The sequence below is a fragment of the Pelophylax lessonae genome (assembly GCF_965119305.1).
Source record: "Pelophylax lessonae genome assembly, chromosome: 1".
NCBI classification, from domain to species: Eukaryota; Metazoa; Chordata; class Amphibia; order Anura; family Ranidae; genus Pelophylax; species Pelophylax lessonae.
Window position 1 is genome coordinate 555,452,322 of NC_138768.1, and position 17,007 is coordinate 555,469,328.

General features: G+C 43.0%; 1 protein-coding gene across 1 annotated transcript in view; it reads right to left on the bottom strand.

Moving 5' to 3' along the window:
• Positions 1–889: 889 nt before the first annotated feature.
• The window catches only part of ACER1 (alkaline ceramidase 1), a gene marked incomplete at both ends in the record, with an annotated part of 58,421 nt that continues 42,303 nt past the window's right edge, over positions 890–17,007 (bottom strand). Inside the window, 3 exons of the mRNA XM_082250746.1 lie at positions 890–1,067; positions 8,409–8,546; positions 13,344–13,481. Coding sequence (XP_082106872.1) covers positions 890–1,067; positions 8,409–8,546; positions 13,344–13,481 — 454 coding nt within the window. The remainder of the gene's footprint in view (positions 1,068–8,408; positions 8,547–13,343; positions 13,482–17,007) is intronic.

A 17,007-nucleotide genomic window follows, 5' to 3' on the forward strand; every position in this document is an offset into this window, starting at 1 on the left:
CAATCCCATTCACGTCTATTGGGGCTCAGTGGCTGTACGGACATATCCACTGGTTTCAATTCAATAGCCATGATGCGGGTGCGGGTCCCTAAACGAAGACAGTGTGTATTTGGGGAAACACGCTTGCACTGCTGTCAAACTGGGACCAGCAGCTGTGTCCATGCATAAATGCGTCTTTATGCATGCGGATGCATGGAACACCTTTGCATCCTGTGCAGATAAAGACGGCCCTTTCAATGGGTGTACGGAAAAGTATGACATTGTGAATGGGGCCTTATATCTATATTCCAAACAATAGTTAGGACCTGCAGGAGAGAAGACAACATGGATTCACGACATGGATTGCCGTATTATCTACACTGAAAAAAAATAAATCATATTTAAAAATATTCTGATAGCAACTAATCTACAGAAAATTGTATTATATGTTGAATAAAACAGTGCTGACCATAATATGTACATATCATTACAGAACACATGGTTGTGTTTACCAAGAATTGCCCATTACATAAATGTCCAGGTACAGTCATTGCAGAAAACAGTAACTTCCCTCCCAGACAAGGTTGACATGGAAAGGCATCCAGTGATCACCACCGGCTTCAATATTTCGTGCTGTAGCGATGATCACAGATTTAGCCGGTAATCCCATCCAGGCCAAACATAACCAGAACCTCTATTACTATTATAGCTCTTGTCCCAGGATACACAATGAACCAAAGGCACGATTAGATGTCCATCAGGATTTGAGGTTCCATTTATCACAGGAGTGTGTCTGATGAGAGCCCTAATTGAACCCGTATAAAATTAATCATCTCAACTGCACTAGTAAATGCAGAAGGAGATTTCTGATTTTGGCTTAGTGTTGCAATATTTGATGGAATCTTATGAGCTAGCAGTGCTTTTTAACTTCTTTCTTTGTAGTGATGGCTAAATAGGGCAATCCAAATCTTGTAGACTTGAGTGGCCAATACTGAACTTGCAGAGTACATTCAGGAATCTCATACTGAGCATCGAAGTAGGCAAAGACGGTATTAATGTGGCCAACAGTAAGACAAATGAAAATGTGCCTGCGAGAAAAAAAAAAAGTAAATGAAGTCAGATACTGTATATGTATATGAAATAAATATGTTATAAAGAGTTTGGCATTAGGTACTATCACATTAACTGTAGCACTGTGCTACGTGGGTTAATTTAAAGTTGAGAAAGGAAAATTAAAGTAACTGTTATGGAAACCTGTTTATTTCCTTGGAAAGATAATAATTATCTGCAAGTGTTACATTTTCACATTACCTAGAATGAATATGCTTAACTACCTCAATACTGGCCACTTAAACCCCCTTCCTTCCCAGACCAATTTTCAGCTTTTAGCGCTGTTGCAATTTGAATGACAATTCCGCGGTCATGCAACACTGTACCTAAACCAAATTTGTGTCATTTTTTCCCCACAAATAGAGCTTTCTTTTGGTGGTATTTGATCACTGTCAGGTTTTTTCTTTTTCGGTGCACAAATAAAAAAAGCCTGAAAAGTTTGAAAAAAAAAAAAAGTTTTTTTGTTTAGGTTATAAAATTTTGTAAATGTTTTTTCCTGCACTGATGAGCACTGATGATGCCGCACTGACAGGCACTGATGAGGAGACACTGATGGGGTGGCACTGATGGGGTGGCACTGATGGGGTGGCACTGATATGCAGCACTGATGGGCACTGATAGGTAGCACTGATATGCAGCACTGATGGGCACTGATATGTGGCACTGATAGATAGCACTGATATGCAGCATTGGTGGGCACTGATAGGCAGCGCTGATGGGCACTGATAGGCAGCACTGATGGGCACTGATTGGCGGCACTGATGGGCACTGATGGACACTGATAGGTGGCACTGTTGGGCAGCAATGATCGGCACTGATCGGCACTGATGGGGGGCACTGATCGGCACTGATGGGGGGCACTGATCGGCACTGATGGGGGGCACTGATGGGCACTGATAGGCGGCACTGGTGGGCAGTAATGGGCACTGGTGGGCGGCACTGATAGATGGCAATAACGGCACTGGTGGGCAGCACTGATAGATGGCATTGGTAGGCAACACTGATAGGGAGGGCACTGGGGGGCTCTCTGAGCCCTGCTTGCCATCCCTGGTGGCCATGGTGGGCATCCCTGGTGGTCATGGTTGGGCATCCCTGGTGGCTTAGTGGCACCCCTCCCCCCCCAAGGCTGTACTGGTAATCAATCATCTGATTACCAGCACAGACCCCCCCTGTGATCAGTGAGTAATTAGAAATACTCACTGATCACCCCAGCAGCAGCACCGATCCTCTTCTCTTCTCCTCACTGACAGGATCTGTCAGGAGGAGAAGAGATCGAAGCCGTTACAACGGCTCTATTTACATTACATGACGGCTGTGATTGGACACAGCCGTCATGTGATCAGGAGGGCCAATCACAGGGCCCTCCTGCCGAATGATGTTGCTCTGTGTCCGAGGGACACAGGCACATCGAGATCGCGCCGCTGCGCGTGCCCGCGGCGGCGCGATCTCTCTCCTTCTGAAGGACGTTCCGGAACGTCCATTCAGAAGGACGAGACTCCCACCCGGCCGTATATTTACAATGGCCCGGGTGGGAGGTGGTTAAAGTGCACCTGTGCCCAGATTGTAGACATTTGGCCAGTGGTGTAACAATGGCAACCCACCACCTCGCACTGCTAGGCTGCCAGTTAAAGCGGAGTTCCGGCCACCAAAAAAAAATTTCAATGAAAATACCCCCGGGACAGTCAGGGCTAGTACATTCCACAATGGCTAGCCTCTGATCTGTCCCGGTTCGCACTTACCTTTTAGAAGAAATACTTACTTTGAAAATTTCTTCTCCAGCGCTGCCATCTCAGGTGTGGGCAGCTGAAGCCAGCGCGATCCTCTTCTGCGTCCTCTTCCATCCTCTTCGGTCCCACGATGCACTGCGCCGGCCCCGCCGTCACTTCCTGGGCTGCAGTGTCATCCCTGCACAGCTTCTGGGCATGCCCAGAAGTTGTTTAGCAAGGTATGACGTGCCTGCACCGGAACTGACGTCGGGGCCGATGCAAGCGCATTGATTCCTGGGAGCGATGACGTTCAACTCCCAGGAATCATTGCAAAGCGGAAGTGATGGCGTGGGCCGCGGCCGCCGAGGGAGGAAGTGGAAGAAAGGTGAGTATATTTTTCTGCAATTACAAGGTAAGTAAAAAAAAAAAAAAATCGTAATTATCCATTTTTGTTTCAGGTGACCTAGAAGCAAGCGGATGGCCCAAAATCGACTATGTCGATTTTGGGAACTCCGCTTTAACTTTATGAAATGTCTTTTCTGAAAAAAAATGAAAAAGGCGCAATTCACCAAGACCAGTGCTCTGGCATTGCAGCGATTCCGCTGGACAGCACTGTACTGCACACCATCTGCTGCATTGTAACACAGTGGCTGGTGTGAATTAGACCTTAGGCCTGGTTCACACCTATGCATTTTTTAGTGCATTTTCAGCTTTGCATAAACACACTACAGTCCATTTAACAGGTTTCATATTGGTCACGTTCACATCTGTGCATTTTATGGGAAGGGCCAGGGACTTTTTTTTTTGGTTCCATAGACTTCAATGGATCAAAAACATGTTTTGAAAAAAGCAAAATGCACCGGAATATGCAAACTGCAACCTGTGAACCAGGCCTTAAAGTTTCTTTCCATTTCTTCCATTTCTTTTTTTTCATTCCATTTCATTTCATTCCATTTCATTTCATTTCTTTTTCATTCCATTTCTTCCATTTCTTTCATTACACTTCCAATGTTTCCAATGCCCCCCGGTGTACAGTGCTAAATGGAATTTTCCTGACAGGCTCCATGGCAGCATACGCATGGGTTAACCCTGCCTCCACTCCTCCCCTGGGAGGATTATGGGAGGACCCCACTCCCATAAATCTTTGCTCTGTGCCAGAGGCTGCGTTCCTCTTTTGTCCTCCTCCTAAGGACTAGAATGGTTGAAGTCTTACCTTGGACAATGTGTCCACGATCGAGGCCTGGTTGTTCAGCAAGCTGTGTCCTGGAAGACATGTGGAGTCTCCAGCGTTCCCCAGCTATTAGCGGGGTGGAGAAGGGGGCGATGAATTGGGTGGCATTTGGAGTCCCCAGCAGTCCCCAGCTATTAGCGGGCTGAAGAAGGGCAATGGATTCTGTGCCATGTGGAGTCCCCAGCTATTAGCAGGGTGGAGAAGGGCGATGAATTGGGTGCCATTTGGAGTCCCCAGCAGTCCCCAGCTATTAGTTGGCTGAAGAAGGGCAATGGATTCTGTGCCATGTGGAGTCCCCAGCTATTAGCGAGGTGGAGAAGGGCGATGAATTGGGTGCCATTTGGAGTCCCCAGCAGTCCCCAGCTATTAATGGGCTGAAGAAGGGCAATGGATTCTGTGCTATGTGGAGTCCCCAGCTATTAGCGGGGTGGAGAAGGGAGATGAATTGGGTGCCATTTGGAGTCCCCAGCAGTCCCCAGCTATTAGTGGGCTAAAGAAGGGCAATGGATTCTGTGCCATGTGGAGTCCCCAGCTATTAGCGGGGTGGAGAAGGGCGATGAATTGGGTGCCATTTGGAGTCCCCAGCAGTGCCCAGCTATTAGTGGGCTGAAGAAGGGCAATGGATTCTGTGCCATGTGGAGTCCCCAGCTATTAGCGAGGTGGAGAAGGGCGATGAATTGGGTGCCATTTGGAGTCCCCAGCAGTCCCCAGCTATTAGTGGGCTGAAGAAGGGCAATGGATTCTGTGCCATGTGGAGTCCCCAGCTATTAGCGGGGTAGAGAAGGGCGATGAATTGGGTGTCATTTGGAGTCCCCAGCAGTCCCCAGCTATAGCAGATTAGCAGGGTGAAGAAGGGCAATGGATTCTGTGCCATGTGGAGTTTTTGTTTAAATGCGTGTTAGTGTATGTGTGTTTATAGTGTAGGTGTTTATTGTGTGTGTTAGTGTATGTTTAGGCTGCATTCACATGTCAGCTTATAATCGCGGGCAGAACCGTCGCGGTTCCGCCCGCGATTCGGAGATTTATTGCAAATCGCGGGACGCCTAGCGTTGCCCGTTGATTTGCAATAGCCCCCCAAACGCCGAGCGATGTTGCCGCGATTTACGCCCGCCGAATCGCGGCAACATCGCGCAAACAAAATCGCGGGACGCAATACGCTCCAAAGAAGCTCTTGTACTTTTTTGGAGCGTATTGCGTCCCGCGATTTTGTTTGCGCGATGTTGCCGCGATTCGGCGGGCGTAAATCGCGGCAACATCGCTCGGCGTTTGGGGGGCTATTGCAAATCAACGGGCAACGCTAGGCGTCCCGCGATTTGCAATAAATCTCCGAATCGCGGGCGGAACCGCGGCGGTTCTGCCCGCGATTATAAGCTGACATGTGAATGCAGCCTTAGTGTACGCATGTTGATGTTTACATTTGTTAGAGTCAGGTTACACTAATGATACTGTACACAGGTGACAATTTGCCACGGAGAGGATCATTATTCAGATCAAAGGAAATACTCTCCTAGCACCAAGCTTCTCTCCCTCAATGTTAAAGAGGAGCTCTGCCAACCCACCCCCCACCTACTAATACTGTAGCTACTGACTTTTAACATTAGGAGACTAACCTGCCCAGGGATCCCGCAATGTCTAATGATTGCACACCAGCTTTCTTCCTTCTATAGACCACCAACTCAGGTGAGAATTCTTTTGCCTACTGACCACCAGTGTAAGGAAGCATTCTTCCTTTAACCAGCCACCAACATAAGTGGATATTCTTCCTTCTACTGACCAATGTTGAGAAGCATTCCTACTGGCCATCCACATAAGATGGCATTCTTCCTTCTATTGGCTGGGCACGAAACGGAGCATTAATTTTTATTATGACCACCCACGCAAGGAAGACTTTTTTCTAGTGAACACACATGTAAGGGAGCCGTTCTTCCTTTTACTGACCACCAACGTAAAGGAGAATTCCTCATTATTCTGAACACCAAGATAAGGGGGCATTCTTCCTTCAACTGACTGCCCACATAATAAGGTATAATTCCTTTTACTGACCTCCAATGTACAGGGTCATTCTTCCTCACACTAACCATCCGTGCATGGAACATTGCAATTATACTTAGTTTAGTGAATTAGGTGAAGCTCTGCTTTGCAAGCAAAAATCTTGTTTTGTTTTTTCCCCTTGCACATGATTTAGTATTCTTTGTAAGGTGAATTTTCACTTACCTTCAACTCTTTCATTAAAGCTGTTATAAAAGGCTGGTTTTCTCCCAAAAATAACAAACATGTTATACTTACCTGTAGACATGCGCAGAGCGAAAACATTTATTTTGTTTTGATTCGTTATTTGAATAAATTTGTTTAGTTAAATGCGTTGAATTTGTTTAGCTTATTTGAATTTGCATTTCTATTGCATTCCATTTGAATTTCCATTCAAAATTGAATTTATTCTACTCGAAATTTGAATTTCGGAAGATGGTTATATTTTTTCTATTCCATTCTATTGTTTTTTTCTATTCTATTCTTTTATTTTCTATTCTATTTTTTCTATTATATTATATTCTTTTCTATTCTATATGAATTCAAATTTATTCTATTCAAATTTTGGAAAATGGTTATATTGATATATTCTTTCTATTCTATTCTATTATTTTTTCTATTCTTTTCTTTTCTTTTCTTTTCTATTATATTATTTTATTTTCTATTCTTTTCTATTTGAATTCAAATTTATTCTATTTGAAATTCGAATTTCGGAAGATGGTTATACTGTATTCTTTCTATTCTAATCTATAGTTTTTTCTATTCTATTATTTTCTATTCTATTCTTTTATTTTCTATTCTCCTCTAATCTATTATTTTCTATTCTAATCCAATTCGAATTTATTCTGTGCAAATTTTGGGAAATGGGTATATTTATTCTATTATTGTATTTTGAATTCTATTCCATTCTTTTCTATTCTATTCGAAATTAGATTTTTGGAAGAAGGTTATATTATGACTATTTTATTAATTTCTATTGTTTTTTCTTTTCTATTCTATTGTTTTCTATTCTATTCTTTTTTGTCAATTCTATTCTTTTCTATTGTGTTCAAATTCAAATTTATTTTATTTAAAATTTCAATTTCAGAAGATGGTTATATTCTTTTTATTTTTTCTATTCTATTCTATTCCTTTGTTTTCTATTTTATTTTATTCTGTTCTTTTACTTTCTATTATATTTTGTTCTGTTTACTCTATTTTTTTCTATTCTAGTCTTTTTATATTCTATTCTATTCCCTTTTTTTTATTCTATCCCTTCATTTTCTATCCTATTTTGTCTGTTCTTTTTTTTGTTTTCTGTTTTGTTTTTCTCTATTATATTTTATTCTTTTATTTTATATTCTATTCTATATTATTATATTCTATTATTTTCTGTTCTATTCCTTTATGCTCTATTCTATTTTATTCTCTTCAGAAATTCAAATTTTAATTTGATTTGAAAACTTTTCTAATTCGATTAGAAAACTATTCTAATTCTAAATTTCGTCAGAAATGTAGTTTCATTATTTCAGATTAGTTTAAATTTATTACTTTTGTGATTCGGAAATTCGGATACATCCGAATTTCCAAATAATAAATAATTTGTCTTCTGGGGTGCTCTGCTTTCACTCTCTGCTATGGGGCAGACATACAGGCTCGCTCCAAAGCCAGGATTTGTGCATCCATTGATACACACAGCACGGCTCAGCCCCACCCCCCACTCTCTGCTAACAGGATTTTATTGACATCAGCAGGAGCCAATGGGTCCTGCTGCTGCCACTGTGTGTTGTGAATGCAGCGAGAGAGGAGAGAGACGCTACAGATGGGCACAGCGCTGGATCAAGTGAAGATTCAGGTAAGTATTTAGGGAGGTGAGGGGGTAATACCGCTACTGGGCATTTTTACCTTAATGTTATGACTTTAGAACCACTTTAAGATAAGAAAACATTTGCTTTGCAAATTGAACATGCTCTAAGCATCCAGTAAAACAACCAAACTTTTTTTAAAAAAAATTCTCTATAACAGGGACCTCCGAACTTTCTAAACAAAGGGCCAGTTTATTGTCCTAAGTTTGAACCGGCACTCAGACTTTCGGGGGACCGGACTGTGGCCAGGGAATAAACATCGCTATATATGGTATTAGGGGGAGGAATAGTGAGGCATCATTGGCATCATAGGGAGGAATTATGCCCCATTATTGATGCCAGTTGGAGAAATGCTCAATTGTTGGTGTCAGATGGCAGAATAGTATCAGGGGGAGGAATAGTGCCCCAAGGGTCTGGCAAGCAAAGGGCCACATCTGGCCCCCGTGCCTCAGTTTGGAGACTACTGCTCTATGATTTATTACATAACTCATATAAATTAGCTGTTCTTACCAGAAACTATGCAAGTAACAGAAGTTTATCCTTTTCCAAAAATTGCAGAAGAGGCGATCACTAAGCCAGCAAGAAATGGCCACCAGCCACAAACAAAAAGACACGAATGCCAAATTAATGATGTCCTTGTCAGTGCACCTGTGTATAATAATAAGTGAAAAAAATATTATATGACCAGTTAAATGCTAAGGAGGTTTTACATGAAAAAAGAGACCTCCAATTCAGACTCCTCCTCTTGTTTCTATTGTCACAATACATATGCTACAATAACAAATAATGTATTATCATTAGTTATGGCTACCTGGGTTTGGGAGTAGTGTGGTAAGGTGGATTCCTTGATGTTGCAGCATTAGAAGAGTCTGAACCGAGTGTTAACTATTTGTTAATAGCGGAAACGTTTTTTTTTTTAATATACTTTAATAATCTGAGAAGTTAAGAAAATTAAGATGACATGGAGTGGATGGGCTGATGATGTCACAATACCCTTGTCCAATCAGAGAACACCTTTTATAAAATAAAAAGCATACAGCATGTATTCTGAATGGCGGAGGAGGGGTGGGGAGAAGATGATTACTTCTAGTTCTAGGTGGGATCAATATGGTGAGGGGGGGGGGGGGGGGGTTGTGCTGGGATGGGGAATTTGAGAGGTGACAGGATAAGATTTCTTCTAGCAGGGAAATTGGGGAGGAGGGGTGATTTGTGCTGGGGGGGGGGGGGGTGAGGATTTGTGCCAGGAGGGGGGGATTTGGGGATTGTCCTTGAAGAGATTATTGGGATGGGGTGGGGGATTTGTGCCAGAACAGGAAGCCTTGGGGCTGTTAGAAAGGGGTATTTGGGGGGAGGGGTTGTGCCAGTAGGAATGATGGGGGGTATTTGTGCTAGGGGGAACATTTTGATGGGGGGGGGGGGATTTGACAGGGGTAAGATTTGTTCTAGGAGGGGAAATGTGGGGAAGGGGGTACTAGGAGGGTGATTTGGGGGGTTGTGCTGGGGGGATGGGGGGGGAGGATTTGTGCCAGGAGGAGGGGATTTGTGCTGTGGGGTTGGGGGAAGAGGATTTGTGCCAGGAGGGGGGATATGTGCTGGGGAGATGGGGGGAGAGGATTTGTGCTAAGATGGGGGATTTGGGGGAGAGGATTTGTGGTAGTAGGGATAATTGATGGGTATTTGTGCTAGGAGGGGACATATGGGGGAGGGGAAGATTTGTGCTAAGAGGGGGTTATGGAGAGGGGAGAATTTGTGCTTGGAGGGGAAATTTGAGGGGTAAGAATGTGTGCTAATGGTGCTTTTTTGAGGAGGGATAGTTGTGCTAGCAGGGAACATTTGGGAAGAGAGAGGCTTTGAGTTTAGAGAGGATGGGGGGGGGGGGATTTTTTGCTGGGAGGGGATTTCAGCAGGGAGAGATGTGCAATGGGAGGAGGGAGAATTTTTGTTTGTGAAAATAATAGGCTTGGAAAGGGAATGTATGCTTAGGGCCTAAGTGTGCCAATTAGTGCTCAATTTTCTTTTTTTTTTTGCTAACACATTATGCTACTACATCTTGTGGGGGGCACAGTTTGGTGTCTTCGCCCTGGGCGCTGGATGGCCTTGTCCCGGCATTGGTGGAGATGTCTCTGCTGACACCCGCTGCTCCACGCGGCTGCATGGAGCATCCGATCAGGTCCACATGAAAAACTGACAGGTGGACCGGATCGGAAAGCCCGTGTGAAAGGGGCCTAAGGCCTAAGGCCCCTTTCACACATGCTGTCCGTTTGTCCGTTTTTCATCCATCCGTTGATGGATGATAAACAGACATCAATGCATTCCTATGGAAAAACGGATGTAAATGGATGATCATTCATTTACATCCATTTTCATCCACTTCCGTCAACATCTGTTTTTTTTTTTTTGAATGAATGAAAGCACTATTTTTCATCCCTTAAAATGAAAAAAGAATGAAAACGGATGAAAAATGGATGACAACGGATGAAAAACAGATGACAACGGATGAAAAACGAATGACATCGGATGAAAAACGGATGACAACGGAAGAAAAACTGATGAAAAAGGATGAAAAACTGATGGCAAAGGATGAAAAACTGATGAAAACCTGATGACAATGGATGAAAAACTGATAAAAAACTGATGACAATGGATGAAAAACTGATAAAAAACTGATGACAATGGATGAAAAACTGATAAAAAACTGATGACAATGGAGGAAAAACTGATAAAAAACTGATGACAAAGGATGAAAAAAGGATGAAAAACTGATGACAAAGGATGAAAAACTGATGTTGACTGAAAAAACTGATGACAAAAAAACGTGTCTGAACTGATGAAATGAACGGTCCGCATCGTGAACACACGATAAAAAATTTGGAAGGGAAATTTCGTCTGACAACCGATCTGCAGATTTTCGGATTGTTAGTATGGTGCTTTCGACAGCCGACTCCGACTTTTCGGCTGACAAAATCCTGGTGTGCAGGCTATAAAATTTTTGTCCTCCATCAACACACGTCCGCTTTTCGTCTCATTAGTACAGATTTCGACGGGGAAAAATCTTATGAGCAAGACTAGGCATGCTCAGAGACGAAAGAACACATACAAAGCAATCCATGGCATCACTTCTGAAGTAGAATTCTGTCATACGGGAAAATTAGTGTGCAGTCTAGAGCACATTCCAACCAACGGACACCACTCTGGACAAAAGACGGACGACCGGTCGGCGGAAATTCGTAGCGTGTGTATGGGGCTTTAGGCCCCTTTCACACAGGCGGACCGTTCAGATCCGCCTGTCAGTTTTTTTGGCGGATCTGAACGGTCCCCCGATGCATCTCTATGGGGCATCGGATGTCAGCGGAGACATGTCCAGACCGACGGTCCGTTCCCATCCGATTCCCCCATAGAGATGTATGGGGCTCTGACAGCTGTGTCTCCGCACACTGTGCGGAGAACAGCTGTCCTCCTCCTGCTCAGCGGGGGATTGGCGGATCGATCCCCCGCTGAGATAAACGGAGTCTGTCCGACGAACATCCTGTGTGAAATAATCCCTTACTCCAAGTCTTCCGAGACTAGCAGTCACTATACAGAAATGCAACTATGAGGTTTTAGGCACAGAATTGCCTAGGCACACATGCCATATTGTACATTGGTGTTTTTAAAGAGCAATTGCAGAAAAAAGGTACATTTCAGAGTACTGCTTAGGCAAAAGTATTTTTTCTAAATGCATTTCCTAAAACAAAAGAGCGCACCTTCACTTTTTAAGTTTAGTCCACTTTGTTGAGACACAGCAATCAGTAAAAAAATTACATTTGCATACAATTCCTGATTAGCAGAGTACTTCCACACATGTGGCTGTGCCTAGGCTCACTCTGTTAGATTCACAGGAGCCTATCAGAAGTATTCTAGGCATATTCCTCTCACACCTGCTGGATTATAATAATGGTGTTATCAGGGTCATCTAACAGGACATAACTGACATGTCTTGAAGGACAGTCTAGTTCTTCCTTAATCCTGGAAAAAAAATCCACATTGTCATGCATTTGTATCTATAGGGCACTTTCACACTGGTTCACTTCAAAACTGCAAGTAACACGTCTTTGCGTTAATGGAGCGCTTTTGGAGCGTTTTTGAAAGGACATTTGACTCAAAAACTGCACCAAAAATGTAGCAGGGGCATTTTTGAGGTGGTTCCTATTAATTTCAATGGAGAGAAGCATTTTCGGTGCATTTTCTTAGCTCCTCAAACATGCTCTATAGATGCTGCAAGCAAGATTTTTTTCAGTGCACCGTCCCAGTGTGAAAACATTAAATGATTTTAAAGGGAACCATTTTTCTTGAGCTTTTTAGGCGCTTTTTTTTTTTTTTTTACAAACTCTTCAGTGTGAAAGGGCCTTAACCGCTTGCCGACCGCCGCAAGTACATTTACTGCGGCAGTCAGTCCATCCTGGGCAAAGCAACGTAGTACTACGTCCGCTTGCCCAGGAGCCTGTAGGGGGCGCGCGCCGCCGGAGGCGCTCTCCCACCCCCGCTCCTTCACGGCCATCCCCGCGTGAGTGATCGGCGGCTCCGATGTCCGCCGGCCACTCGCGATCTCCCGCTGGAGAGGAAGAAAGGCAGGCGGCTGATGTAAACAAAGCTGCCTGTCATTCTGTCATTCTCCCTGGTGTAACTGCGGAGACTATACAATCCTGCTATGTAGGATCATATGTCTCTGTGATTACATCAAAAGCCACACCCCTTGACAGTTAGAAGCACGCCCCTAGGGACACACTTAGCCCCTGGATTTCTAATAAAGTTAACCCCTTCCCTGCCAGTGTCATTTTATATGTATAGCACTGATTACTGTAGTAATGTCACTGGTACCCCTAAAAGTGTCAAAAATGTTAGTCAAGGCTCCGCCGCAATGTCACAGTCCCGCAAAAAAAAAAAATCGCAGATCACCGCCATTACTAGTTAAAAAAAAAAACAATAAAAATGACATAAATCTTTCCCTTAGTTAGTAAACACAATAACTTTTGCACCAAAATACGCTTATTGCGATTTTTTTTTACCAAAAATATGTAGCAGAAAACAAATTGGCCTAAAATGTTAAAAAATTTAGATTTTTACATTTTTTGGGGGGAATTTCATATAAAAAATGTGAAAAATATTGTTATTTTTTCAAAATTGACGCTCTTTTTTTGTTTTTAGCGCAAAAAATAGAAATCACACAGGGGATCAAATACCACCAAAAGAAAGCCCTGTTTGTGGGAAAAAAAAGAACGTCAATTTATTTTGGGTACAGCGTCGCACGACTGCGCAATTGTGCGTTAAAGTCACGCAGTGCCGAATCACAAAATAGGCCCTGGTCTTTGAGCAGCCAAATCCTCCGGGGCTTAAGTGGTTAATGAGGAGGTAGGAAATGTCTGTTGTATAAGTAACATATAATTATAAACTCTGTGCACAACTTACCTTCTTATCTCCTTCACCAGAACATACAGTATGTGAAAGGTTATACTGTTCAAAACATAGGCATTGATTGTAGGCTTCACAAATGACATCAGTGTACTGACTACTGCTATGATTAGGATGACCACTCCAAACTGACCCCTGTCATATAATAAGACATATTATTCAGTTAATAAAATATAAACTGCAGCAAAAAAAAGAAAACAACTGTATCAGTACTGGTAACAGGGACATGCAGTCAGGGGAGGCAGGTGAGGCAGAGCATGAACATAAAAAAACACACAAAAAGCTCAAGGGGCTTTGGTAGCCAAAGTCCTACCCCACCTCTGGTCAAAATGTGGGGCTCCTAGCACCTATGGTTCCGGAGATACGGGCTCCTTGTGTAGCCTGTCTGAAGCTACATACAGTGCAACCAGTTTAAATAACAAGCGGGCACACGCTGTTTGCAGGAGACTGAGAGGATGACTTCTTGTCAGAGGCACTGAACTCAATGAACAGCTTGGAGCCTTGGACCAATGGTAAAACATCATTGATCCAAGCTGTCCAATAAAAATGCTGCAGTGGAGGCTCTCCTCTCACTGCAGTGTCATAGAAGGGGGCTATGTGTCTAAAAGCCCTCTTATCTACAAAGAAAAACATGGGTTTAGGGGTATAAGGTTTACCCATAATCCCATGTTTTTCTCACACAGTTAAGAGGGAGAATCTACTGCTGCCGAAAAGGTACTTTTTTAATCAAGCAAAATAATATATTATTATAACATATTAATGTATTATTTATCTATTTACTGTGAAATTATGGGTTTGAAGTTATAACTTCAAACTTCAGTAATTTGTCCGTTAAGCCACCTGCTTGAATACAGTTTTTGAAAATATAGTAATTCACCTTAAAAACAATATATCATTATTATTTGTATATTACTTACCTATGGTAATTAACCATTTGCCACCCAGGATAATTCTGACACTTCTCTCCTACATGTAATAATCATTATTTTTTTGCTAGAAAATTACTCAGAACCCCCAAACCTTATATATATATAAATATATATATATATACAGTGGGTACGGAAAGTATTCAGACCCCCTTACATTTTTCACTCTTTGTTATATTGCAGCCATTTGCTAAAATCATTTAAGTTCATTCTTCTTCCTCATGAATGTACACACAGCTCCCCATATTGACAGAAAAACACAGAATTGTTGACATTGTTGCAGATTTATTAAAAAAGAAAAACTGAAATATCACATGGTCCTAAGTATTCAGACCCTTTGCTGTGACACTCATATATTTAACTCAGGTGCTTTCCATTTCTTCTGATCATCCTTGAGATGGTTCTACACCTTCATTTGAGTCCAGCTGTGTTTTATTATACTGATTGGACTTGATTAGGAAAGCCACACACCTGTCTATATAAGACCTTCCAGATCACAATGCATGTCAGAGCAAATGAGAATCATGAGGGCAAAGGAACTGCCTGAAGAGCTCAGAGACAGAATTGTGGCAAGGCACAGATCTGGCCAAGGTTACAAAAAGATTTCTGCTGCACTTAAGGTTCCTAAGAGCACAGTGGCCTCCATAATCCTCAAATGGAAGACGTTTGGGACGACCAGAACCCTTCCTAGAGCTGGCTGTCCGGCCAAACTGAGCTATCGGGGGAGAAGAGCCTTGGTGAGAGAGGTAAAGAAGAACCCAAAGATCACTGTGGCTGAGCTCCAGAGATGCAGTCAGGAGATGGGAGAAAGTTGTAGAAAGTCAACCATCACTGCAGCCCTCCACCAGTTGGGGCTTTATGGCAGAGTGGCCCGACGGAAGCCTCTCCTCAGTGTAAGACACATGAAAGCCCGCATGGAGTTTGCTAAAAAACACCTGAAGGACTCCAAGAAGGTGAGAAATAAGATTCTCTGGTCTGATGAGACCAAAATAGAACTTTTTGGCCTTAATTCTAAGCGGTATGTGCGGAGAAAACCAGGCACTGCTCATCACCTGTCCAATACAGTCCCAACAGTGAAGCATGGTGGTGGCAGCATCATGCTGTGGGGTTGTTTTTCAGCTCCAAAAAAGATATTTGCTATACAGCACCCTCCTCCCGCGCTCAGAACCCGGTCCTCAGGCTGCCTCAATCCCGGGAACTCGTGCTAAAACTTGGCATCCATTATGGCTAGGCTTTGCTGCCCCTTACGACCAGGGCGGTCGACCAAACACTGTAATACAAAAACAAAGAAAGGGCGCACCAGCCTAGCGCATTATCCTCAGCGAGTTTATTAGATAAAAGTTAAAATCAGCTACTCACAAACATTCGTGAAGTACAGACACATCAATCCCATAAAGCCGCCTCATAGCAGAGGTCCAACGTCTATACTGGAAGCAGAGGGCTGACGCGTTTCGAGGCCGTGCCTCTTCCTCAGAGCCTCAGGCTCTGAGGAAGAGGCACGGCCTCGAAACGCGTCAGCCCTCTGCTTCCAGTATAGACGTTGGACCTCTGCTATGAGGCGGCTTTATGGGATTGATGTGTCTGTACTTCACGAATGTTTGTGAGTAGCTGATTTTAACTTTTATCTAATAAACTCGCTGAGGATAATGCGCTAGGCTGGTGCGCCCTTTCTTTGTTTTTGTTTTTCAGCTGCAGGGACAGGACGACTGGTTGCAATCGAGGGAAAGATGAATGCGGCCAAGTACAGGGATATCCTGGACAAAAACCTTCTCCAGAGTGCTCTGGACCTCAAACTGGGCCGAAGGTTTACCTTCCAACAAGACAATGACCCTAAGCACACAGCTAAAATAATGAAGGAGTGGCTTCACAACAACACCGTGACTGTTCTTGAATGGCCCAGCCAGAGCCCTGACTTAAACCCAATTGAGCATCTCTGGAGAGACCTAAAATTGGCTGTCCACCAACGTTTACCATCCAACCTGACAGAACTGGAGAGGATCTGCAAGGAGGAATGGCAGAGGATCCCCAAATCCAGGTGTGAAAGACTTGTTGCATCTTTCCCAAAAAGACTCCTGGCTGTATTAGATCAAAAGGGGGCTTCTACTAAATACTGATCAAAGGGTCTGAATACTTAGGACCATGTGATATTTCAGTTTTTCTTTTTTAATAAATCTGCAACAATGTCAACAATTCTGTGTTTTTCTGTCAGTATGGGGTGCTATGTGTACATTCATGAGGAAGAAGAATGAACTTAAATGATTTTAGCAAATGGCTGCAATATAACAAAGAGTGAAAAATGTAAGGGGGTCTGAATACTTTCCGTACCCACTGTATATATATAGCAGACACCCTAGGGAATAAAATGGTGGTCTTTGCAACTTTTTATGTCACACAGTATTTGCGCAGCAACTTTTCAAACACATTTTTTTTTTTGGAAAAAAACTGTTTCATGAATTAAAAAAAAAAAAAACATTAAAGTTATCCAGATTGTTTTGTATAATGTGAAAGATGATGTTATGACGAGTGAATAGATATCTAACGTGTCACGCTTTAAAATTGCGCACACTTGCGGAATGGCGCCAAAATTCAGTACTTAAAAATCTCCATAGAATCCAATACGTAACCTTTGAATATGTAACCCGTGTGTGTCTGGCTCTGATACTAGCCAGTGCCTCACCAGCCACTGACCTCAACGCACGTCCCTGACTGGTAAGTATGAACTATGACAATTGTGA